Source organism: Leishmania mexicana, chromosome 9, assembly GCF_000234665.1.
Source record: "Leishmania mexicana MHOM/GT/2001/U1103 complete genome, chromosome 9".
Classification (NCBI taxonomy): Eukaryota; Euglenozoa; class Kinetoplastea; order Trypanosomatida; family Trypanosomatidae; genus Leishmania; species Leishmania mexicana.
In genome coordinates, this window is record NC_018313.1 from 379,039 (window position 1) to 401,876 (window position 22,838).

At 57.8% G+C, this 22,838-nt stretch overlaps 5 protein-coding genes across 5 annotated transcripts; 1 reads left to right on the top strand and 4 right to left on the bottom strand.

Moving 5' to 3' along the window:
* Positions 1-295: 295 nt before the first annotated feature.
* Positions 296-1,231, bottom strand: LMXM_09_1000 (conserved hypothetical protein; the record flags this gene model as incomplete). The annotated part of the gene is made up of 1 exon (XM_003872734.1): positions 296-1,231. The coding sequence occupies one exon, from the start codon at positions 1,229-1,231 to the stop codon at positions 296-298; it is 936 nt and encodes a 311-aa protein (XP_003872783.1).
* A 3,659-nt stretch (positions 1,232-4,890) lies between these two features.
* Positions 4,891-6,741, top strand: LMXM_09_1010 (conserved hypothetical protein; the record flags this gene model as incomplete). The annotated part of the gene is made up of 1 exon (XM_003872735.1): positions 4,891-6,741. The coding sequence occupies one exon, from the start codon at positions 4,891-4,893 to the stop codon at positions 6,739-6,741; it is 1,851 nt and encodes a 616-aa protein (XP_003872784.1).
* A 7,307-nt stretch (positions 6,742-14,048) lies between these two features.
* On the bottom strand, positions 14,049-15,836 carry LMXM_09_1020 (conserved hypothetical protein; the record flags this gene model as incomplete). The annotated part of the gene is made up of 1 exon (XM_003872736.1): positions 14,049-15,836. One exon carries the CDS (start codon positions 15,834-15,836, stop codon positions 14,049-14,051), a length of 1,788 nt encoding a protein of 595 aa, XP_003872785.1.
* Positions 15,837-16,842: 1,006 nt separating this feature from the next.
* LMXM_09_1030 (conserved hypothetical protein) lies at positions 16,843-17,763 on the bottom strand (the record flags this gene model as incomplete). The annotated part of the gene is made up of 1 exon (XM_003872737.1): positions 16,843-17,763. The coding sequence occupies one exon, from the start codon at positions 17,761-17,763 to the stop codon at positions 16,843-16,845; it is 921 nt and encodes a 306-aa protein (XP_003872786.1).
* Positions 17,764-19,624: 1,861 nt separating this feature from the next.
* On the bottom strand, positions 19,625-21,703 carry LMXM_09_1040 (phospholipid:diacylglycerol acyltransferase,putative; the record flags this gene model as incomplete). The annotated part of the gene is made up of 1 exon (XM_003872738.1): positions 19,625-21,703. One exon carries the CDS (start codon positions 21,701-21,703, stop codon positions 19,625-19,627), a length of 2,079 nt encoding a protein of 692 aa, XP_003872787.1.
* Positions 21,704-22,838: the final 1,135 nt, after the last annotated feature.

Below are 22,838 nucleotides of genomic sequence, written 5' to 3' on the forward strand. Positions count from 1 at the left end.
GTAAGCAAGTTAAAGCTGGCATGGTCGAAAAAAGAGTCAAGAAATTCGTCATTTTTCCTTCGCGTCATAAAAAGTCACACCCCCTTGCGTGCTTCTTGTACACAGGGCGGTTGCTCAAAAAAGGGAGGCGAACATAATGTTCCTTTCCGATTTTGAGGAATTCAGAGAATCACTCGGATCAGTAGCATTCTTTCATAGATTAAGTAAGTTGCTACTTGAAGCAAGCAGAGGTACTTTCATTTTTTTTGTATTCGAAAGATTATTCGCCCTCCTTTGGTATATATGCAGTTGTAGTCTACAGTAACAATTCGGCGAACGCGTGGCCGCAGTAGATGCACGCAGTAACGGGTTTGTCGTCATTTTTGATGTCCACTAGCCTTCCATTTTCATCCATTAGCTTCTCGCTAAAGTGGATCGTCTTGCCGAAGTTCGCTGATCCAGGGAGGCTGTTATATTGATATCCGTGCTCAGGGCCTAGATGCAGGAGCCGCGTCCCATCAGCAGAAAGGTGCGCGAGGTGGGAATACAGAATGTTTCTCCCAGTCAAAAGATGCCAATGCGCCTCAACGCAGTGATCAGGACACTTTTCTGTGCAGGCGTAGACGCGACCGTGCTGCATGATGCGGACACTAAAGTCACGTGCCTCAAAAAATCCATTTCGCACACGTCCAGTATTGAGGAGCGTCTTGCGCACAGCTTCCTTAACTGCGCGTTCTTCCGCCCCGCCTTTCTCAGTTCCGCTGTGCTGAGCTTGGGACTGTGCATCTTCTTCCTGTGGGAGAGGTTGTGCTCTTAGCAGCCGTGCAGTAGCAGTCTCCATTTCCCTTTGCGCGGGGCCATTTTTGGCTTTTTTAACCGCTAAGTTCTTGAGGCGGTGGAGCCCACACTCGGCAGCTTGTAGCCTCTCCTTGCCAAAGCTGTCCTCGATGTACGATAAAACGGCATCGCCGTGCTTGAGTGACTCCGTTGACCCCTCAAAGATAAAAACATCGTCATGCTTAGTAAAACCGATGCTTGAGAAAAGAAATTCGATGAAGCCTGCTGGTAGCGACTCTGTGAGGCGGTGAAGGGCCTTGTTGTCCTTTTTTACTTGACGGAACTTGGGATTGTTAAAGTCCAAGAGCAAGTTGGCCAGGAGACGTCTAAAAACACCGTTGATACACCCGTGGATAACTTCTGCGTCGTTGCTGCACAGCGTCTCCCACTCTTCCGGTAGCTTGACAGCATTCATCTGCTGCTATGTAGGTGCAGGCTGTGGCAGGTAGAAAAGGCCAAAAAGGGGTAACAGTTCACGGAAAGTGAGTTCAATCCATGAACGACCCTTGCGCACGGTCTTTTTTCTCTTGAAGCGAGAAAAAGCTGTCCTGCTGCTCAGTTCCTTTCTTGGGGGAGAGTTTTGCTAGGTTTGTGAATGGAGCCTGCAGTTTTGCTGCATCATACGACATTTAAGGCTTGTTTTGAGAAGCGCTGTGTTTCCGAGATGCGCCGGAACAACAGGTGCTCTTGTCAGAACATCCCGCAAGGTTGTTTTCATGACACAATTCGGTGATGTGCACAGATTTTAGTACGCGGCATTAAAGTGGAGCGATCGACACTGGCACTGATTTCTCCTGACGGAAAAGAAAGGGCAGTACCTATTGCCGGCTGGAAAGGGAGGGGCCGGTGTGGGGAAGGAGGGGGGGTGTAGTGCAACAGAAAGCCGCCGTTTTCCATTGCATTCTGTTTATATGATGCGGCGCATGACATGCGATGGTCGTCTAGTGGTTAGGACATTCGCCTCACACGCGAGAGATCGCGGGTTCAATCCCCGCCCGTCGTACACTTTTTTCACGGCCGCAGCGCGGCCACACCCCCAGCCACCATCACGCTCCGCCGCACTCTCGAGTACGACCACACTTGAGTGAAAACACCATATCCCGTCCGATTTGTGAAGTTAAGCACTCACAGGCTCAGTTAGTACTGAGGTCAGTGATGACTCGGGAACCCTGAGTGCCGTACTCCTTTTTTGTGTTTCGCGAGCATAGCTCCCCTATGCCTAGAGAAAAAAACTGGCAGTTTACATTGGGGAAATAGTTCAGTGGCAGAACATCAGATTGTGGCTCTGAATACCCGGGTCCGATTCCCGGTTTCCCCTCACTTTTTTTGCCAGCCCAACTCCTCCCCAACACGGCAGCCGAAAGGGAAAGAAGACCTTTTTACCACAAAAGTATACGGAGATCCTAGGCTATTTCGTGCCCAAGAGGCGCTGCCGTGACAAAATGTACTGTGAGAGGAGTGCGTGTCCGCCTCGCGACAAAACGTTTGTTCTTCAAACAAGAAAAGGTTTGCCGCGACCCGGGATCGAACCAGGGACCTTCAGATCTTCAGTCTGACGCTCTCCCAACTGAGCTATCGCGGCTCTAACAGTTTGAGCTTGCGCACAAAGGCACAGAAGGATGTCTTGTTTTCAGTCGTTTTCCTTGATCCGCAGAACTTGGAGCACCTGGGTTTCATCCAAGACATCCGGGTTCTGTTCCTGTCATGGGCGTTTGATTTTCCCGCTTTGCGCGGGTCAAAGGCACCACCAGGCTGAAAAACACTTTTCTTGAAAGGTGACGGAGGTCTTCCGGCTACTGAAGGGATATGGCATCAATGAGGGGAGATGGAAGGGGGAAGCTGTTTCGCATCGCTTGGTTGGAGTGCTTGTGTGGAGCGGGATTCATATTTGTCGTGCTCCGCGCACTCTTAAGCGAGTGATGTTGAGGTGACTTTTGCCGCAACCGTGAGTGGGGGATGTATTCAAAACGTACCCGCTTGTTTCTCAAGCAAGGGTAAAAATAAGCCTTGCTACTACTTTATTGCGCGTCGTTTTTCCAACATGCAACACTGTCCAGGACCTGGATGCCGACATCCGTAGTGTGGAATCGCTCTGACCCCCCCTCTTTACGCCGTAGGTTCTAGACCCTGTTACGCCAGAAGTGGTTCGGCATTGACAGGGGGATAGGGGGGCTTCTTAGCGTCCTCTATGGCAGGGGCACTGGGGCCCGACATACAGCGCACTGAGGGATGTGTTCCCCGTCATCAGGGTGTGCCTGAAGGATAAGGGAAAGTAAATCGAACGCCTGTTCTCATGAGCAGAACGGCTGTGCATCCGTAGAAGGATTGCTTTCCAGCTCGCAATTGCCCCATGCAAGGGGGAACAGCTTTCGTCTCTTGCTTTGGGAGTATCTCGCATCGAAAGCGCGACGCACGAAATGCTTTGTCACGAGCCCGAAAAAGGCTCGGTACGCGAACGAAAAAGCTTTTGCTTAATCTTCCCCTCTCTCGTCCCTGGGTGTTCTTTTCACTTGTGTTTTCTCCTTGGGCAGCTCATGTTCGGCTACACTGGAGCCAAGAAAATATGAATGACGATGTGGTTCGTTTTTTCAGCAGCACCAGCCACTATCGACCTGAGGTCCTCCGCCGCATTGTGATGGACATCGACGCAGTGTGCAACTCTCTCTGCTTCTCTAGGAAGATCACTACCTGGGGCAGTACCGAGCAGCCAAAAATTTGCCTTTACGGAGGGCTTCCTGTCAGCTTCCTTATGATACCGAGAGGTGACGCTGATAGAGAGCACAGCGCTGCTAGTGAGCCTATCTCTCAGCCCTTCCTTATCCCTATCCAAATTTGGATCTCGCATCAGTTCCCTGCAGAGCCGCCCTTTATTTACCTCGCCTACACCCGCATTAGCGAAGCCTCACACATTCCGGAGTCCGTAAATACCTCGGTGCTGAAGATCGTAAATAATCACCCAAACGTGGATTTTACCGGACTGTGCTTTTGCAAAGAGCTAGCTGAATGGAAACCGTCTACCTCGTCCCTGTGCTTCACGGTGGAAGGCCTAGGCAGGGCACTGGAGAAAAGTGGCCGCTGCCCAATTTATATCGATCAAGGAATTTGCGGGAACTCGCCGGCCGTGGGCAGCAACAATATTGATTATGACAGCAAGAATGTCACGGGTGACATGCTGCCGAACTCATGCCTCGTCTGCTATGACAAGAAAGACACAGTTTTAGTGCCGTGCGGACACTTTTGCGTGTGCATGTCTTGCGCAGCGAATTTGATGGAGTGCCCGCTCTGCCGTGCAAAGATTATGGTTCGTCAAAGAGTGTTCGAGTGACGCCCCCTTTTCGTGTTGCGGTGCCGTGTGTGTGTGTGTGTGTGTTGGTGTCAATGACACTTCAAAAAAGGCGTTTATGCGCACCTTTGCCTACTCAAAAGAACGTGCATTTTCATAGTTGACTACACGGGTGAATGATATGGCAATACAGGCAGAGACGGTTTGTTCTCTGCGGTTGGAATCTGCTACGCTATTTGCTCCTCACGGATGCGAGAGATGCAAAGAGAAGAAAGAAATGTAAAAGAACGCTTTCTTTTCCCTTGACTATGCAGGTAAAAACCCGTTGTACAAAAAAAGTTGATTTTTGAAACACAAACAACGAAAGAAGCGTCAGTCGTCTGCACGAGCACAACACAGGCAAGTCTCGTTTACCACTCAAAACACCGAAGGGCAGTTTTATGTATTCTCACTCACGAATGGAAAAAGAAATCGGCGCATCTGTATTTCAGGCGTGGGAAAGAAGCACTAGTGCAAAGCAGTTTTCTTTAAAGAAAGGATTGAACGGATGCTGGCGAAGATGCTTCACTGAAGTAGGACTCTGTTTGCTTCCTCATTTACCCTTTCCTCTGCATTTGCTTCGTCTTCTCTTACGTTGGCACCACTTGCCTTTCCGTTAACACATCTTTTTTGTCCTCTTCTTCGATCACGCCATCATCACAAACCAGTTTTGCTAGACCTTGTGGCTTGTTTCGAGAGAGATTGCTCACATTCTAAAGAAAAAAGATAGGTCCCCCCTGCGCTGCATAAAAATGCCGTCGAATAAGGTACTTGTCGCCACTGGCGCTGTGCTCGCGTCAGCCGCCCTCATCGGCACTGTTGCCATCATGCGCTCCCACAAGAAGAGCACCGAGGACAACGATGACGACGCCTTCTGTGCGCCGCTAAGCAGCCTTTCGCAGTCCAAGAAGCAGACCTTTTCGGCAGCCAAAAATACTGCGCGGTCCTCCGAGGCTGCCGCCTCCGAGGCGACCGGGTCGCAGGAGAAGCCGAAGGCAGCGCTAACGACGCAGTCCGCCGCAGCGAAGAAGGAGACCTTGACACACGCCGACGCCCACGCTCCTGCAGCAGCCGACGCGGCGGCGTCGCTTCTTGAGGAGGCGTTGGACGAACTGGAGCCGACGAGATCGGCGGCTTCTGCGGAGGAGACCAAGGTGGCCAGTAAGCGGACAGCCACCGAAGTGGCAGCTGCAGATACCGCTGATCGCAAGACGTTCCAGCACCTTGGTATTTCTATGAAGGTGCCGGAGGGCTGGGAGGTGCGAGAGGAGCTGTCGCCGATCCCGAATGTGGCGATGGTCACGGTGTGGAACCCAGAGTTCGAGCATTTTCCGAACGCTGAAATGCCCGGCGCCGTGCCGGTGATTATTCTCTCCGTCGAGGATATTCGTGGCGAGAACTTGAACCTTGTCGAGTTCAAGGACCGCTCAAAGGACTTATCGATGCAGCAGATGCTTATGATGACGGGTGGCGTCGTGCAGCCGATCGTTCGCAAGGATAGCAGCGTGCAGGAGGGCTCGTTTCGCCACATTCTGGAGTACTCTCAGAGCATGCCTCCGTTTTTCGACTTGTCGGTTATCAATCTGCTGGAGGTGCGCAACGGCGTCGCCTACGTGTTTCAGATCATGTGCAACCCGAAGATTATGAATCAGTACCGCCCAATCTTCACGCAGCTGGCGCGCGATATCGTGGTCACTCCAATGGACTCCAGCTCCCTGGGCTTCTTCCGCGTGCACACCGGCAAGGTCTTCATGGACATCGATACCACATGGAGCTGGGCGTACCCGGATGCCGGCGATGAGACTGCACACCACCTCGCACAGTTTCAGCTCGCCTCCACTGTGAAGAAGGAGGAGATTACCCTCTACGAGGTAAGCAAAGTCCCGGCGACCGCGCACAAGCAGCGCAAAGAGAAAACAGTGGACGGCGTCACAATTTGCTCTGCCTTTGACGGCACGCAGGAGAAGAAGACGTTCACTTACAACAACTACTGCCTTGTTGTTCACCCGCAGCAGAAGGTCATCTCGTACCTCTCCGAGGCAGCACTGGTGCGCGCCGTGAAGAGTGTGACACCGTCGACGGAGCCGCCGAAGCCAAAGTGCGGCGCAGCCTTCATCACGACAGAGTATGGCTACACCTTCGACGTGATCGGCTCCAGCCGCGTCGTCTCAACGAAGTTGGGCAATGGAACTGTAGTGTACGCGCCGCAGGGTATTCCGTCAGACCCGTCCAAGGCCGCGTCGCCTGAGGAGACCGGACCGACTGTCACCATCCGGATTGGCAAGCCAGAGACGGACCCTGACTGCATGGGTAGCATTGAGGAGTGGACGGCCCGCATTCGGGAGGAGGCCGCGAACGGCACCATCACAAAGATCCAGGTCGTGCAGTTGAAGGGACAGGAGTGCCTCACCTTCTTGTCCAAGGAGATGCAGGAGGTGTCGCCGAAGGAGAAGGTGGAGGTAGTCGGCAAGGTTTTCATTTTCGTTCGCAATGGTACGACAACGCTTGTGCGCTGGGAGAGCGCGACGGGGACGTGGCGCAAGTACGAGCGCGACATGGAGGCGTTCCTTGAGTCCTTCCAGTTTCTTGAAGAGTCGGCGTAGGTGTTGAAGGTACAATGAAGGTGTGTAGAGGGAAAAAGAGGACGATAGGCGCAGCAGAAGCTGCACAAGGAAGTGGGAAGGGGAAGTGAGTGACCGAAAGGAGGAGTACACACGGCTAAAATAGTGGAAAAGAGAACACAGTGGCAGAATGTGGAGGAACACGTGCTATGGCGGAGCCTCCGCTGCGCATGTGTGCAAGGGCTTTGTGAAGGAGCAGGTCGTTTATCAATGGTCCTGTGGAGTCTCACGCTTTCTTGTGTGCGTTATTTCCCTGGTTGGGCAAGCCTCAAGCCTCAGGGCTTTGCTGTTTTGAGCCAGCTCTTGTGTGTATGCCCCATACGTGCGCACGTGCGGAGGCGGTTGTGCCTCTCGTTTTCTGCTTGTGTTCTCCACATGGTCTGGGCCCTCTCCCTCCCCCTCTCCCTCCCCCTTATTTACTTATGCCACCAAGAATCTCCTTTTTCTTATCGTGGCTTTCTCTGTGTTGTCTGTTTTTTTTTGTCTTTGCTTCGGCCTTCCTGTTCTGGCGCTCTTCTCTTCCATGTTGCACCTCGTTTCTCCCTCCCCCCCTCCCCCTTCTCTCTCGTGCGCCCCTCCCTCCCCCATTCTCTCCCCACTTGTTCACATACATTTCTCCTGTCGTTTTCATCGTTGTTTTAGCTGAAGTGAAAAAACACAAGGACACCGTCCTCCTCCCCTCCTCCCCTTTTCCTCCTCCCAGGGCGAAATATCTATCTATCTATCTATATATATATATATATATATATATATATAGATAGAAGTAACGTAGGTATCCTCAGCGCACGTGTGGACAAGCGGAAGGCAAACGAATAAATCACCTAAGCAACGCTCTTTTTCCATGATACCGACTTTGCCACACACCGATACACACGCGTGCGCGCGCGAGAGCCCACGCATTGACTCGTCCATGCATGCAGGCGGCATCCACACACACGCACACACACAGACGCACACACAGGACACACACAGGCACAACTCATGGCAGTTTTTCATTTTTAAGCGGCCTGGATTCGTGTGTCTGTGTGCTTGTCTGTAGGAATAAAAAAGTAAGTGTGTGTTTTATTTTTTTGTATGCTCGTTTTCTTCTCTCTGTCTGTTTGGTGGTGTTGGCGCTCCGTGTGCGTGTGTGCGTGTGTGCGTGGATGCCGTGTATTTTTATTTTTATTTCGGCCAGTTCTTTGCTTTCGTGCTTTTCGTATTTGTGTGAACGATGGATACCGTTGGATCGGAGGGGCGGGGTGGGGCAGGCCGCGGTCACGACGCGCGATGCTGAGTCCAGCCCGAGGTGGGTTCAATGGAAAGAGAAAAAGAGAAATCTCGTCTGTGTGCGTGTGTGGGGATCCTTTTGCGTTGTGCAGCGCTGTCCTCTGCGTGTCTGCTCTCGCCCTCCTCCGTTGTGCTTTTTCGCTCTTTGGTTTCGTCTCGTCCCAACACACACGCATACACACACACACACGCACACACGCGCGCAGTTTTGCTTGCGCCGCGATATACGCGCGCGCGCTCAAAAGTGCTCCATGCCCATGCGTGCGTGTGTGTGTGTGTATGCGTGTCTGTACTGATATCATTGTTGGCATGCCATTCTTTGGTGTTGTCGCCGGTGTAGTTCGCTCTGGTGCCGCCACGCCCACACGGTTTCCCCTTTTATTATTTCTATCGGCTCACTTCTTTCTGCCGTCGTCGTCTCCTTGGTGTAGTCACGTTGGTGCTTCGTTTTCTCTTCTCGTGATTTTACTAGGTCCCTCCTCCCCGGCCGCCATGACTCGCTGTCTTCGTCGTCGTTGCGTGTGCCCGCGTGCGCACGTGCATGTGTGTGTGTGACGTGTGATGTGATGTTCTTCTCGGTCTCTCCGTCTCGCTATATATAAATATAATATATATACATGTTTGGCTGTTGTGTGTGTTTCTGAGCGTCACCTTTAATATGTGTCTGCCGTGATGGGCGCGCCTTTCTTCTGCGCCGTATTTGGGGGAGGGAGGGAGGGCTCTCTCTGTTTTTCTGATCGGTAAAGTCTCTCCCTCTCCCTCCCTCCCCGCCTTTTTTTTCTCGCCTGTTTGACGCGCTCATCCGCGTCTCGACATTTTACGCTTGGCGTGCTGCACGGTTATGTTCGCTAATGTGATGTTATCTTTCTGTTTCGCAAGTGCAAACCACCCCACCCACAGAAATCGTCCCGCTACAACAACCTCCCTTCCCCCCTTCCCTTCCCCCCCAACCGGCCTCCCCGGCTCCCCGATTCCTCTCCACTACTGCGACTTCGAAACACTTAGCACACACACACACACACTTTAACCTCATAAGGCGAACACACTCAGGAAAACAAAAAAACACGAAAAGACGTCGAAGGCGCGTGGGCAAAGGAACAAGAGGTGAGCAGCCCGGCAATACGACGGTTTTTGACGCCGGCGATTGCTTCGCATAATCGCGCAGGCGTCTAACAGAAGCCCATGGCACAGAAAAGGGTGAGGTGTGTGAGGGCAGGAGAAAATAAGCGCCACGGCAAAGGTGCAGCTTCGGAGTGACGCCGAAGCTGCACCTATTTTCACCCCCCGTGGCCTGGTCTCTTCCCTGACCCCTCTCCTTTCCCCTCTTCCTCCCACAAGGGCTAGCGGCCAAGCGCCCTCACTCTCTCCCTCTTCCCATGCTGAGGAATGCAGGCGTGATACACAACGATCAAGAGAGACGCCCACACCATCTCTTGTGGTTTCACCGCCCCCCCTCCCCTTCCACGACTTGTCGAACACCTCCTCTTCCACCCCCACCCCAATCCTGCCCTTTTCTTTCCTGCCTTCCTCTTTGCTTGTTTCACCTCTCTCCCACCCCCACCTGCACACCCATGATAGCGTTCCCTTGCTCCGACTCCGCCCTGCGCTACTTTTTCCTCCTTACTCTTCTGAGTTCTCCGTGCTCTTCCTTTGGCTCCCCGCACTGCCCCCCCCCCGACATCCCCTTCAGCGGGTTTTTACGCCGTCTCTCCACGCGTTTCCTGTTGCGCCCGTTTTGCACTTAGGTTCTCCATTCTTTCCCTTCGACTCTATCCCCTTCTCCTGCCTGATCCGTCAGCCTGCAGCCCTCTCCCTCCCTCCCACACGTACGTACACGCGTCACCAGGTAGACGGGGTGGGGCGCGCGCGAGCGAGCAGAACGTGCTAGGACCGTCTACGCGTCGGTACTTTTTTTTAGGTCACAGGAAACACACACGCACGCACGTGGATATAAGTGGGCGGACGTACAGAACAGCAACAAGAGGCGAAGAGAAGGTCATGAGCAGCAGCGCAAAGCACGCTCATATTGCACACAACAAACTTGGGTATCCTTGGCATGAGTTGTGTGTGCCTCTCTCTCTCACGCGCTCCGCGTCGTCGGCAGGTTGCCTAAATCACCTCGAGTACCACCGCGTGGCTACCCTTCTGCTCCTCCCCTGCCCCTTCGCTCCTTCCCTCGTTTACCATCGGAGTGTCCTCAAAGCCACCGAATCAAAATTCAAAAGACGTTCTCCCTTCTCAGCTTCGCACGTACGCGTCCCGTTCTATCGACCCTCTCGTCGCCTACACCACGAGTCAACGCCACCGCCTCAGCTTTCGCTTTTCCTTCCCCCCTCTTCTCTCTCGTGCTCTCCTAGCGATGACCTCTACTCTGAACAAGTTCCTCCTGGCGTTCGTGGCCCTCGTGGTTCTCGCCACCTACGCTGCGGCGCAGAGCCCTCCCTGCAGTATCAAGCAGTGCAGTGAGTGCGTTGCCGGGTCCACCACCCAGTGCGCGATCTGCAACCCTGGCTACCGGCTGAACGCCAAGGGTCAGTGCGTAACGAACGTGAACGCTGCCGCGGCCCCGCACTCCGCCGTTACCGCCGTGGCAGCTGTCGCGACTGCTGCCGTGGCCTACACGCTGTGGTAGCATCGAGCAAGCTGGCGGGTCAAGGGAGCAGAGGAGCGACCAGTGTAGCTGGTTGTGTGGCGGTGCTGCTGCTGTTGCTGCAATGGGGTACGGGCGCTGGCTCTTCTGCTAGCGTGGTGTGGGAGAGACAGAGCGCATGTGTTACCTGTAGACGCGCTCTCTCTGTTCCCCCCTCCCTCCCCCTCCCCCGCCGCCGTCGCCGCTGCCCTCACCCGCATTTCGTAAGCGCAAAGCACACCAACCAATGGATGACATGGCACGTGCTTGCGTGACGCATGTGTGCTCTGGCCCCGTATCCTTCTGGTCTCCTTGCATTTGGCGCCACCGTCCTGGGTTTGCTCTCTCTCGCTCGCTCGCTCGCTTTCTCCACGAGCCAAGATACCCCTCCCCCTCTCCCTCCCTCTTCTTCCCCGTCGCCCTCTTCTCATTGTTCCGGAGCACGTGAGTGTTTCAACATTCGCTATTATTCGTTTTCGCATGTCCGTCTGCTCGGTGCATCGGCTCGTGCTTTCTTTCTTGGTCTTCGCACTTTGTTGACACCCCTCCCTCCCTCCTACGCGGGCTCATACCTTCTCGGCAGACAAAGCGATGTCAGCACACCGCTCTCTGGTTTCCCTCCCCCCACTCCCCCTACTCCCCCGCCCACCCCGCACGCCCTTCTGTCCCTCTCTCTCTCCCTATGTGCGCATTGTTTTCTTTATAGGTTTTTCCTCAGAAGCGGCTCCGCCTGGGCAGAGGGGTATGAAGGGGAGGGGGGATGAGGGGGGTGGGTGGGCGGGCGGGCACGCGACCCTGCGATATCACGCACGAAGCCGTGTGCCCTCCCCCGATTCCCTCCTCGTCATGAGGGTCATGTGAATACTAACGGAGAAAAAGAATTATACACACACACACACACACACGCACAACCGACGCATTCTTGGTGACGGTGACGCGAAGCGCGACTTACTACGGTTTCCACATGCTGAAAAGCGAGGGTACCAAGAGCCCATGCTCGTCGTCCGACACGGGATCCCGGCAAGATGTTCGCGGTCTGGCGAGACGGTCGAGACTCCACTCCCTCTCCCTTACATCGGCCAATGCATCATTTTGTCTCCCATGCGACGCTTTCCGTGTTACCTTTGTGTGCCACTACTGTGTCCTGGAAATCCTCGGCTCCCCTCCTCCTCCTCCAGCGTATTTCTGAAACCTGGACCTTGCACGGACACGGAAAGAGAGCAGCGTCGAGCTTTGTGTGGCTCTCTCTCCCTCCTCGCAACATCCACGAACGGCGTTTCTGCTCTTATGCGTAAGAGGTAAACTCGGGCTTATGGCCGCCTTCATACTAGAGAGGCCGTGAGATGGCGCCGAGTCGCACCTTCTTCGAAGCCGCCACGCGCTACCTTCGCCCGGCACAGTTTCCGTTGTCGCGCACCTCGCGAACGATCATGCCTTTGACAAAACTCACGCGGGCGAGAACACGGTAAACCGCGCTTTGGCGATGGGCGCGTTTGAGGAGGCAGCACCGCGTCCGAGCACAGATTGCCCCGATGGTGTGCATGGGACCCATGTGTTTTCACAGACCCGGGGGTGAAGGGACGGCGGCGCTTGGTGGAGGGGCCAAAATCAGGCGCCGTCGGGCGGGGGTAGGGGGGTTGCTCGGCGCCGGCCCCGGGGGCCAGGGCGCGAAGCGATCGCGTTGGCGGCTTTCCCTCGCGTTCCCGAGGAGGCGGACGGCTCCAAAAAGGCACTCCGATACCGGGAATCGAACCCGGATCTCCTGGGTGAAAGCCAGGTGTTCTAACCGTTATACTACATCGGAACTACAATTTAGTTCCTCTTTGGCTACTATGGAATACTCGCTCCGGCGAGAAAAGGAGTACGGCACTCAGGGTTCCCGAGTCATCACTGACCTCAGTACTAACTGAGCCTGTGAGTGCTTAACTTCACAAATCGGACGGGATATGGTGTTTTCACTCAAGTGTGGTCGTACTCGAGAGTGCGGCGGAGCGTGATGGTGGCTGGGGGTGTGGCCGCGCTGCGGCCGTGAAAAAAGTGTACGACGGGCGGGGATTGAACCCGCGATCTCTCGCGTGTGAGGCGAATGTCCTAACCACTAGACGACCATCGCATGTCATGCGCCGCACATTGTTTGGCATTCTCATAGTAAGTACTCTTCACTTTCTATTTTTCAGGAGTAACAGCGACGTTGTGGCGCAATGGAAGCGCGTCGGATTCCGGATCCGAAGGTTGTGGGTTCGACCCCCATCAGCGTTGCATTTTCGTCAGGGGTCGGTACTTCGAAGGGCAAAGTCAATCCTGACAGAAGGCTATCATCAACGGGGAAATAGTTCAGTGGCAGAACATCAGATTGTGGCTCTGAATACCCGGGTCCGATTCCCGGTTTCCCCTCACTTTTCGCCGCTCCATTTGCGCGGAGCCAGACGTGGTGGCAGGTGCAAGGATGATGCGGGGTTGTGGGGGTGACAAAATTGGTGTGGTGGAAGGTGAAAGGGGGAGGGTGATGCAGTGGGAAGGGGGCTTCTGTCTGTGTGTGTGTCCGCGCCCCCCTTCGGGGGCGGCGGCACGGCGGTGACTGCCTTGAGGTAGGGTGCAATTTCCGCTGGTTGTCGTCTTCGTTTTAAAGTTTTTTTTTTTTTGACGCCGCTTCTTCTCCCCACCCGATGCGTACGGTGTGTGTATGTATACGGCTACGTGATCATGTGGCCTTCCCCCCCCTCCGCCCACGCACGCACGCACGCAACTCTTTTTTCCCAACGACATCAGGCAAGGAAACACCATCACTGGTCGTTTCAAGAGACGCGAGCAACAATAACAGAAAACAGAGACAATACAAACGGGAAAAGAGCCGGGGCAAGTCGCCGCCGACACACAGCACGCGCGAGTGCGAAGATGGGCGATATGACGGACAGCTCCCGGTTGTGTAAGCGCGCCACTGCCGCCGGATAAACGCCCACACGTGTGCACGCCGCTGCCACTGTTGCAACAAACCGCATCAAACAGAAAGAGCACGAAGAGAGAGGGGGAGGGGAGGGCGACATGGGCCACGCCATCACTCTGGCCCTCACACCGCGCACAGCCGTACCCCGCACAAATGGCCGCGACGGATCACTGTCATGACAAAGGCGCACGAGAAAAGAGAGGGGGGAGGGGCTCTAAGACGTGAACCATCATTGCCGCAGCGGGACGGCACCACTGCACTCCCCGTCCCCCTCCCCCAAAAGGAAACGCATCGACACACAACCGTACATCGGATATCGGCATCTAGATCGCCAGCGGCAGAGCTGCGAAGAAGGCGAGAGAGCTACGAGCACAGAGAATGCGAGGAGAACACAGTACAGTGCTTCTTGTGCCCCACCATGCGTGCCGCTCCTCTCCGTCCCCCCCCTCACACGCGCTGGCCGTTGGCGTCGTTCCTGTTGGCCTCGCCGTCGCGCGCCAAGCTCTCCAGCTCGGCTACAGCCTTGCGCAGCGACTGCAGCTGCGCCATCGGGATGTGGCGGCGCAGACGCAGCTGATAGTAATTCGAAAACTCCGGCTCATTCGGCTGGAACACGTACCAGCTGCGCTTCGGCTCGCGCAGGTGCTTGTACCGGTTCACGCCGTTGATCTGCAGCATGCACTCCACCGTGAAGGTGACGCCGAGGACAAAGGACACACACCCCATGATGATGAACACAACACCGAGGACGGTGTTTCGGCCGCCAACCCAGTTGGCGTGCTGCAGCACCACGCTCTTGCGGCCATGGAAGCTCACCACGTCGTAGAACTCGCTGATGTCCACCAGATACGTGCCGGGGCGGAGGGGCACGTGGATGATGCGGTACAGCTTGCGGAAGTTGGGTGTGAAGGATGCTCGCATCCACACATGCAGGTCATAGTCGGACGGGTCCGGTAGCGCGTGCCCCGGCTCGTGCAGGTACCAGCCGTTGCGCAGGTACTCGTTAGTCGTCGGGTACGGGTAGTACAGCGACCACCAGTCCTCGCGCAGCGTTATGTTGTGGAAGCGGATATCACTGTCCGCCTTCCAGGTGATGCCCTTCTTGGAACAGCTGTTCGTCGTCACGCTGCCGCTGAGGGGCTCGCCGCGCAGCCCAAAATCGGTGCCGTTGCAGATTAACGCCACCGGCGTCTTGCTGTCCACGCCGCCGTAAAGCACAGGCACGCCATTGATGTTCGCTCGCCGCACCTCCGCTGACGTCAGCTTGCGGTAGAGAATGAACGTGTCGTTAAACTTGGACCATGGCGCGATACCGCAGGGGTTGTACGTGAAGTATCTGGCCGGCCGCGTCACTTGCTTTCCGGTCGCGTCGGTGATGGTGATGGGGGTATCACCCTCGTCGCTGCGGAAGCCAGGGTACGTGTACGGCTTGCACAGGTAAGCCTTTTCAACCTTCGGCTTGCCTCTCAGCTGCGAGTTGGCGCGGCCGTTGTGGAAGTCGCGGTAGTTTTGGTGCATGTTCGTGATCTTGTAGTACATGTACACTGGGGCCTTCATGCGGTGACTGATATTGATCTCCAGCCACGTCCGCGTGCCCTGCGCGTGCGTCACGCCGTCCGCCGTGAACTGCCGGATGCCATGGTTCACGTTCACGCTCGAGTTCGCCGGGATGTACTGGTACTGGTGGATGTGGCTGTATTCCTGCTCAACGATGTCATACTCACGACCCTTCACTAGCACCAACCCCCCCAGGACCAGGAATGGCACCGTCAACAGATAGAAGATGGGCACGAGGATGAAGGGCGAGGGGTAGTTGAAAATGCCGGGCAACGTCTGCTGCGAAAGCGGGTTGCCGCCGTACACGGTGCGCCCGTACTCGTGCACGAAATCTGGGATGAGCTTCTTCTTCAGCCACCGTTTTGCCCGCGTGCTGCGGCTCTTGGGGGCATCGACCGAGGCAGTCGCAGTGTTATATGCGCGACGGACGCCACCACCAACGCCCTGCGCGCGGTGGGGCTCGTCGTCGCTGTCGGAGTACGACGACGACGTCCTTGACGACGATCCGCTCGCGGAGGAGGACTCTGCGGACGGCGGTATCTCAGAGGACGCGCACAGCAACGGCGACGCAGCTCGTTGCGGCGACCTCGATGACAACACTGGAGCCGAGAGGGTGGACGTACCGCCACCGCTGGCAGGCTGTGGCGCGGCTGTGGCCGGGTTGCTGCGTGGGGGCATTGACTCACGAAGCGGCGGGAGCAGACTAAGGCAAAGTGTGTGCGTGAGAGCGAGAACCTCGACCAGCTGTCGACCTCACCCCCCGCTTCTCTGTGAAGAATAGACAGGCACCAATAGAAGGCACGAGACACGCTTGTCTCACGGAAAGCCTACACACGGACGCGGAGCAGCAGTGCAGCGGTTGGGCACCACCACAGCGGCCACCCACACAGAGATACACACCAGCGCGACGGAGGGGCTGGTGCCTAATAGGGAAAGGCAGCGACGCCAAGCGGTGACGAGAGTAAGGGGGAGAGGGGGTATGAGGAAGCACCGTGGTAAGCTCACGCGCACGCAGAGAATGACACTGACGGAGAAAGACAGCCAGCTGTGGCTGGCGGCGGTGACTGCGGATGTTGGGTGCGGTGAGGCACCTACGTAGGGGACCTCTCGTACAGTGGATATAGCAGAGTAGAGAGGGAGGGAGGGGGCACGGAAGACTACGAAGAGATGGGGTACGGCTCCGCAGCTCATACCACGCACACAGACGCCCCACCGTCTGCGGCTCCAACGGTCCTTTTCGAGTGCACCTGCGCGAATTTGTCTACACGGCAAAGCTTGAAAGCGAGCGGGAAGATAGACGGAGAGAGGGAGGGCACTGTGCTGTCTTAACGCGCGTGTGGTGTGTGTGTGGGGAGGGGAGGGTGCATGAGGCGACGACGACCGGGCAAGTGAGGCAGAGGAGAAGGGACGGGGTTTGGTTCCGTGAGTGTGCGCCGTTTGACAGGCCAGCACAGCACCCCACCACCACCACCAAGACACCGCAAAGAGCACCTGGTCCTTCCCAAGACCACGTGGCAGCGTGTCCATGTCTCTTGCGTCGCTGTCCGCGCCGCTACGGGGTTTGCTCATAGTTTCGCTTTTATCGAGTGTGTCGACGATGTTGTTACTCGATGTTTGGGGGAGGGAGGCGAGAGAGTCTCACCTGTGCCAGTCTATGTGTGGGTGTGCGCGAAGGGAGGTACGGTCAGGCGGCCGCTTCGCGCGAGGCGGAGGTGATGGCGCTGCCGTTCGGTTCAGGTGCATACATGCATGCAAAGCCACGTGCTTGCAGGTCAGTGAGAGCGGTGACGCGTCCACATTCCTTTGCCACGGCTAGCGCAAGCTCCTGTTGCAGTGCTTGTTGCTGCGCCATGGCAGTAGCGAGGCGAGTGTCAAGCGTCTGTACATCGCGTGCGAAGGCGGCGCTACGCGCGGAGGCGCTGGACTCGTCGCACGCAGCTGCCGCGGGTGCTGGCCGCCGCAGTCGTGCGTTGTGCACCGTCAAGCAGTGCCTTTTCTCTTGCTCAAGCGCCTCGTAGCGTCGACGAAGCTCGTCGTTCGCCCTGTCCAACTCTCGCAGCTGACGCATCATCCTCTCCGTCTCCTGCTTCCTCGGCGAGCTGCTTGGCTGCGGCTCCGGCACTTTTCCATCCCTCTCCGCTTGCTTTGCCCGTGCCGTAGCGGGCGGCTGTTGAGGCTTCTCATGCCACGCAGTAAGGAGTGCGTGCACTCGTTCAAGCTGCTCTTTTGAGGCCTCCAGCTTTGCGGCCAGAGCGCGGCGCTCCTGCCGCACCACTCGCAGTCGCGTGGCGGACGCGTCGTAGAGCGCGGCATCTTGCTGTGACAGCAGCGCCTCCGCGTCGGCATGCGATGAGGAAGTCGGCCCGTGTTGGTGAGCGCGAAAGCCGGCGCTGCCGCCGCTGTGCAGAGCGTCGACAAGGCGCGGCCGCTCCATGCCGTATGGGTTGCGCAGCAGCACTGGCTGCGGTGACGCGAAGGGCGCTGTCGTCTGCGCTCGTCGGTCTCGCGCAGACGTTAGGGGACGCTGCGCTGGCGCTTTGCTGCTCGTGTGAACTGCGCGAGAGGGACTTGCTATCGGCCTCACCACGGTATCCGCAGTGCCCATGAGGACAGCTGCAGCTCCAGCAGCACCGGCTGCATCCACCGCACGGGCCGGGATCAGCGACACATGTGGTGCAGGTCTGCGTGCCGCCAGTGGGGTCTGTGGCGTCAGCGGTGGCGTCGATGTCGTCGGGAGTGTGAGAGGAGGGTTTTGCGGTGGCGCAGACGGCGAGACAGAGGCCATGGCGGATGCCTTTGTTCTCTTCTCCTCCACAAGAGGTGCGTGTGTGGGTGTGTGCTGCATCATTGGCGGAGTAGACGGGGGGAGGAAGTATCACCGTCGCCTGGCGGTGCGCGTACACCAGATATTCGCACCTCAGATACCTCGGCCGCTCTCACGCACTCCATCTGCGCACACACGCACACAAAGTAAAACAAAGGAACGGGAGAGATGGGGGATGGGGAAGCGGAGCGATGATGCCGAGAAGGTGACGGTGGTGGTGGGAACACAGCCCTCCCTCTCCCCCCTCTCTACTAGGGCGCCATCGTACAGGCACACGCACACGCACACACACACACACACCTGCACGCGTTGAGTGCCATCCACAGCCATGGCAAGGGAGGAGGGGCGTCAGCTGCAGCGCATGCGGCAGAGCTACCATCTAACACTCTCGCCTTTCCGCACTCAGTATACAGACGGCATCACCGCCCTTGGCCATGTGCGAACAAAAAACACAGGCACGGCATGGCAGCGGAGCACCTGTGCTTCGGGCGTGGGCCCCTGCGTGGGACACTGGTGAAGGCCTTACTGCGGCTGTTCCGCACTCTTGTTCCCCCACCCCGTCCCCTTTTATGGGTGTGTGCTTGCGTGTGGAGTCTGTGACCTCTGCATCCCGCTCTCACAGAGTCGCGGTTGATAGTTCTGACGCCTTTTATGAAACTGCTGAGTTCCCCCCTTCCCCTTGTCCACCATCTCCCCCACCCGCTGACGGAGTTGATGGCGGGCTGGTCGGCGGGGGGTTTAGAGACATGATTTGAAGCCACAGACGACGCGGAAAAATCTCGTTAACATCCGCCCCCCCCCCCCCCACGCACACCCGCATGCATGCGTACACCCGCGCGTCGCGGACGGGAGCCGCCCGGAGGCAGTAGCGGAGACACGTCCCACATGAGGCCACGGAAAGTACTTTGCAATGATAAGGGGAGGGGAGGGAGGGGGAGGCGTGTATGTCCTCTGCCGCCGCGTTCATTTCTCAGCCCTCGAGTATGCGAGCCCAAACGCCGCTCTGCACACCCCCTCCCCCGCGTGGTGCGAAGCAAACCGCAGACACACACGTGTTACAGCAAGTGCGCCGCCTCAGCGACCTGTGCACCGACCCCTGCCTCAAGCTCTACTGCCCCGCCCCCACACAGCCGCTCCCCGTCATGCCGGTCGCCAGCCCCGGTGCATCCCCCCTCTCGGGGTGGCACGCGGGCTCCTCCCCCACACATCCGTGGGCCGTGCGAGGGCCGGGTGAGGCGTACGCTCGAGTCGCCCTGACACGTTTTGCCCATCGTATGGATGGCACAGACGTGTTCACTGCCGTCGGCCGCCCCGACGCACCGTCGTCACCCCAGGGCCGGACCCTGTCACCGCCGGAGGTGGGCTCTACATTGGCAGGGATAGAAGGGGCGGGGGTGAGGGGGGAGGGGTGCACCGGGCCCTGAGGTACCACGCACTGAGAGGTGTGTGTGTGTGTGTGTATGTGTGTGTGCCCTCCCGTCATCAGAGGGAGCGACGTGATGAGGAGCGCCACGAAAACCAACAATATTGAGAAGGCGGTGGGATGTGTGCGTCCACCTCCCTCCAAGTGCGAAGCCGAGTGCACCTCTCTGGACACCGCCTGCGTGCCTCGCTGACTCTTCAACGCGACCGATGCCTGACGTCATTCTCGAGCTGCCCCTCGCTTCCGCGGCGACTTGGAAGTGCCACGCCACGCAAATTTGTCGTTGTCGTCCTCCTCGTAGCGCTCTATAGCTTTGATCGGCTTGTTCTTCTTGCGCAGGCAGCTGCGCAGGTTGCTGCGGATAAGAAAGTCCACGTCGGAGTAGATGCGGTCGTGCACACGGCGCTGCAGCGTGGTGGTCTCGCCGGTGTCCGCGTCTCTGTAGCTGAACTCGTCGGTCTCAGGCTTCTCGACAGCCTCCTCGTCGATGCCGCTGGCGATCTTCAAGATTATCTCTAGCATCTCGTAGTTGCCCAGAATGTCGACATGCTTGGCACTCAGTTTGCCACCGCGCAGGTTCAAGGATGAGGCACCATTGACGCTGTGGTTGAACTCCCGCGTCACGACGCGGCCCACATTGCGTCTCCACCCGTTCACGGCGCGACACATGTACGCGAGCGACAAGAGCGGCACCGTATCATCGCCGTCAGACATGCGCACGCCATGTGAAGTGTTGCTGGTAAAGACGGAGCTGTTACCCACGTACGGGGTTTCGGTGTTCGCCTCGTCTGGGTTCCACATGAGGTGGTAGCCTGCCTCCGCTGGCAAGCCGACGCCGTACAGGCACGCCACCGTTGTGCTTGGTGCCTGCGGCAGCGAGGGCAAGTCGTCGATGGTCTCCAAGAAGGCGTCGATCTGACGAACACAGTCCTCGTGGCCGGAGCGCCGGCATTCACCGCGGATTAGTTCCGCCGTGCCGCGAGTGCCGAGAGCGGTGCCGTTAGGCAGCACCGTGAGCCCCGGCCACGCCTCCTCGCAACCGCGCGGCAGCATCGACACCAGGCAGCTCCACGACCGCGACAAGCCATAGCGGGCCTCCTGACTGATGAAGGTGTCCAACATCTTCCTGGCCGCCCACTGAATGTTGAGCGTGTCTCTTGCGTCGCCGAGCAGCAGCGCTGAGGCAGCCTTGCCAATGCCCATTGCAACACCGCCTACGTTCACGTAGTAGGCGACGTGGCGGTCCATAAAGCCCTTCTCGCGCTGCTCTGCCCACCGGAAGAAGGCCAGCGCGACGGTCGCGCCGTAGCTGTGCGAGATGACCACCGCCCGCTTCCGGTTCTTCCGGCACAGAAAGCGCAGGCTGTTACGCACCTGGTAAAAAAACCCGTCGCGCTCGTGCGCCTTATCAGGGGAGAGGCGCCAGTCGTATGTCACGACTGCCATGCTCTGCGGGTCGTAGCCGATGTCGGCGAGGTTGATGAGCACCTTCGCCCACACCCAGTAGCCAGGGACGAAGTAGTCCACCGAGGCGAAGCCAGAGTCGGCGCGCACCTTCGTGTCGTCGCGGTCCATCCCAGTTTTCTTGTTCATGCTGAACAAGTCCAGCCAGCACTGCGGGTCGGACAGGATGAGGTACATCATCTGCGGCCCAAACATGCGCTGCCGGAACCCCGAGAAGAAGGACTTCTGCCGCGCGCACGGGAGCGAGGTTTCCCACACCTCAAGCGCGCCGGTGATGAAGCCCGGCATGATGACGACAGGGTGCCGCCGCGGCAAGTATGTGTCGCCTCTGTTGTACTTCTTGAAGAAGGTGAGCCCCGGTCGTGAGCCCTCATCGACCGTGAAGGAGCCGGCGACGTCCTCCATCACGCCCTCTGGCGCCACCACAAGCATGAGCACTGCGAGAATCAGCACGACAAAATGCACCCGCCTTCGTGTCAGAAAGTCGACCACATCGAAGAGGTTGTGCTTCACCCAGCTAGGGAGCGGCAGACGCTCGATCATCCGCGCTGCACGTCGCTGCGAGTCGGTGACCTTTGCCGGGCCAGTCGAGCTCGGGAATGCGTTGTCGAAGTCCACGAACTCCTCCCGGCCAAACAGGAAGGAGGGCAGGCGCATCCAGCGGCTCTGCGACTGGCCGCTCGCAGACAACCCTTTGCGCTGCCCATGGTGATGATCTTGCCCACCCGCGACGGAAGGCGCGTGCCGTCGTGGTGCAGACACCCTCGGGTTCGACGGTGACACCTCCACGGGCGGCGGGCGGTGCATGGCGTCGATGCTTGTTCCAATATGCATGAGAGCCGCCGACTGCACAGCCGGCGCGGCGCTGCGCGCCAGCACGGCAGCAACCACGCCCTCCGATGACCTGGCGTGGGGTTCTGGACGGTGGCCCTGCGAGGTGCGGCGATAGCGCACTTGGCCCTTTCGGGGGCTCGAGGCCGTGCTACCGGTGGCCGACTGCGAGGCGCGCGCCGCTCTGTCGCCGCTGCCTTTGACGTCCTTCATCGTGTCCAGTGGTGCGGTAACACACAAACTGCGGTAACGAGAAAAAAGGGCCCCTGACAACCACCACAACAAAATCCTCACAAAATCGTGCGCGTGCGCGTGCGTGGTGAGGCGCACCACCGTGAGGGACGCTGCACCACACAGCACCGCCGCACCACCACGCAAGGATATATATGCGTGCGTGCGTGCGTGTGGATGTCGAGTCGTCCTCCCCCTCCTTCCCACACGGTAAGGGCAGGTAGCAGTAATAAGCGGGTGAGGAAGAGTGAGAGTGAGGGACGCACGCAGGCAGACGCACAGCGGATAGAATACGGTGTCCTGCGCTATGCAACGGCGAGACGTGTATGCGTGTATACGTGTGTGTGTGTCAGTGCCAGAGAGGGAGAGGGGGGCGGAGGAAGCGGGGGGAACACGACCACAAGCAACGACCACCCCCAGGGAAGAGACAGGCAAGATGCTGTGCGTAGCAGTAGCGGCCGTGATGGAGTTGACGATGGGGTGGGCCGGGGGGGGAGGGAGGGAGGGGCAGCGGTGGTGAGAGTTCAACGTATATCGTTGGCAGAGACGGAGAGAAAGGGAGGAGACGTGGGGTTGCGAGCAGCTACCGGATGAGAAAGCTTGAAGCGCACAAGGTCACGGAGAGACAGCCGCAGAGCCACGCACGCACGCACGCACGCAGGAGGGGAGGGGGGAGGCGGTGTATAACACCAACGAAAAAGGAATGCCACAGACTCAACGTGAGGGCGGGCTTGCTCCTAGACAGAAAACTGTGTCGCTACGCGCGGGAGCGCTGATAGCGATGGCGACGACGACGGGTGCGGTGGGACGGGGGACGGAAGTCGCGATAGGAGCAGGTGTGTCTGGAGGAAGGGGGGGGGGAGAGAGAGGAGAGCAAGCGTAATCCTTTCGTAGTGGGACGGGTGAA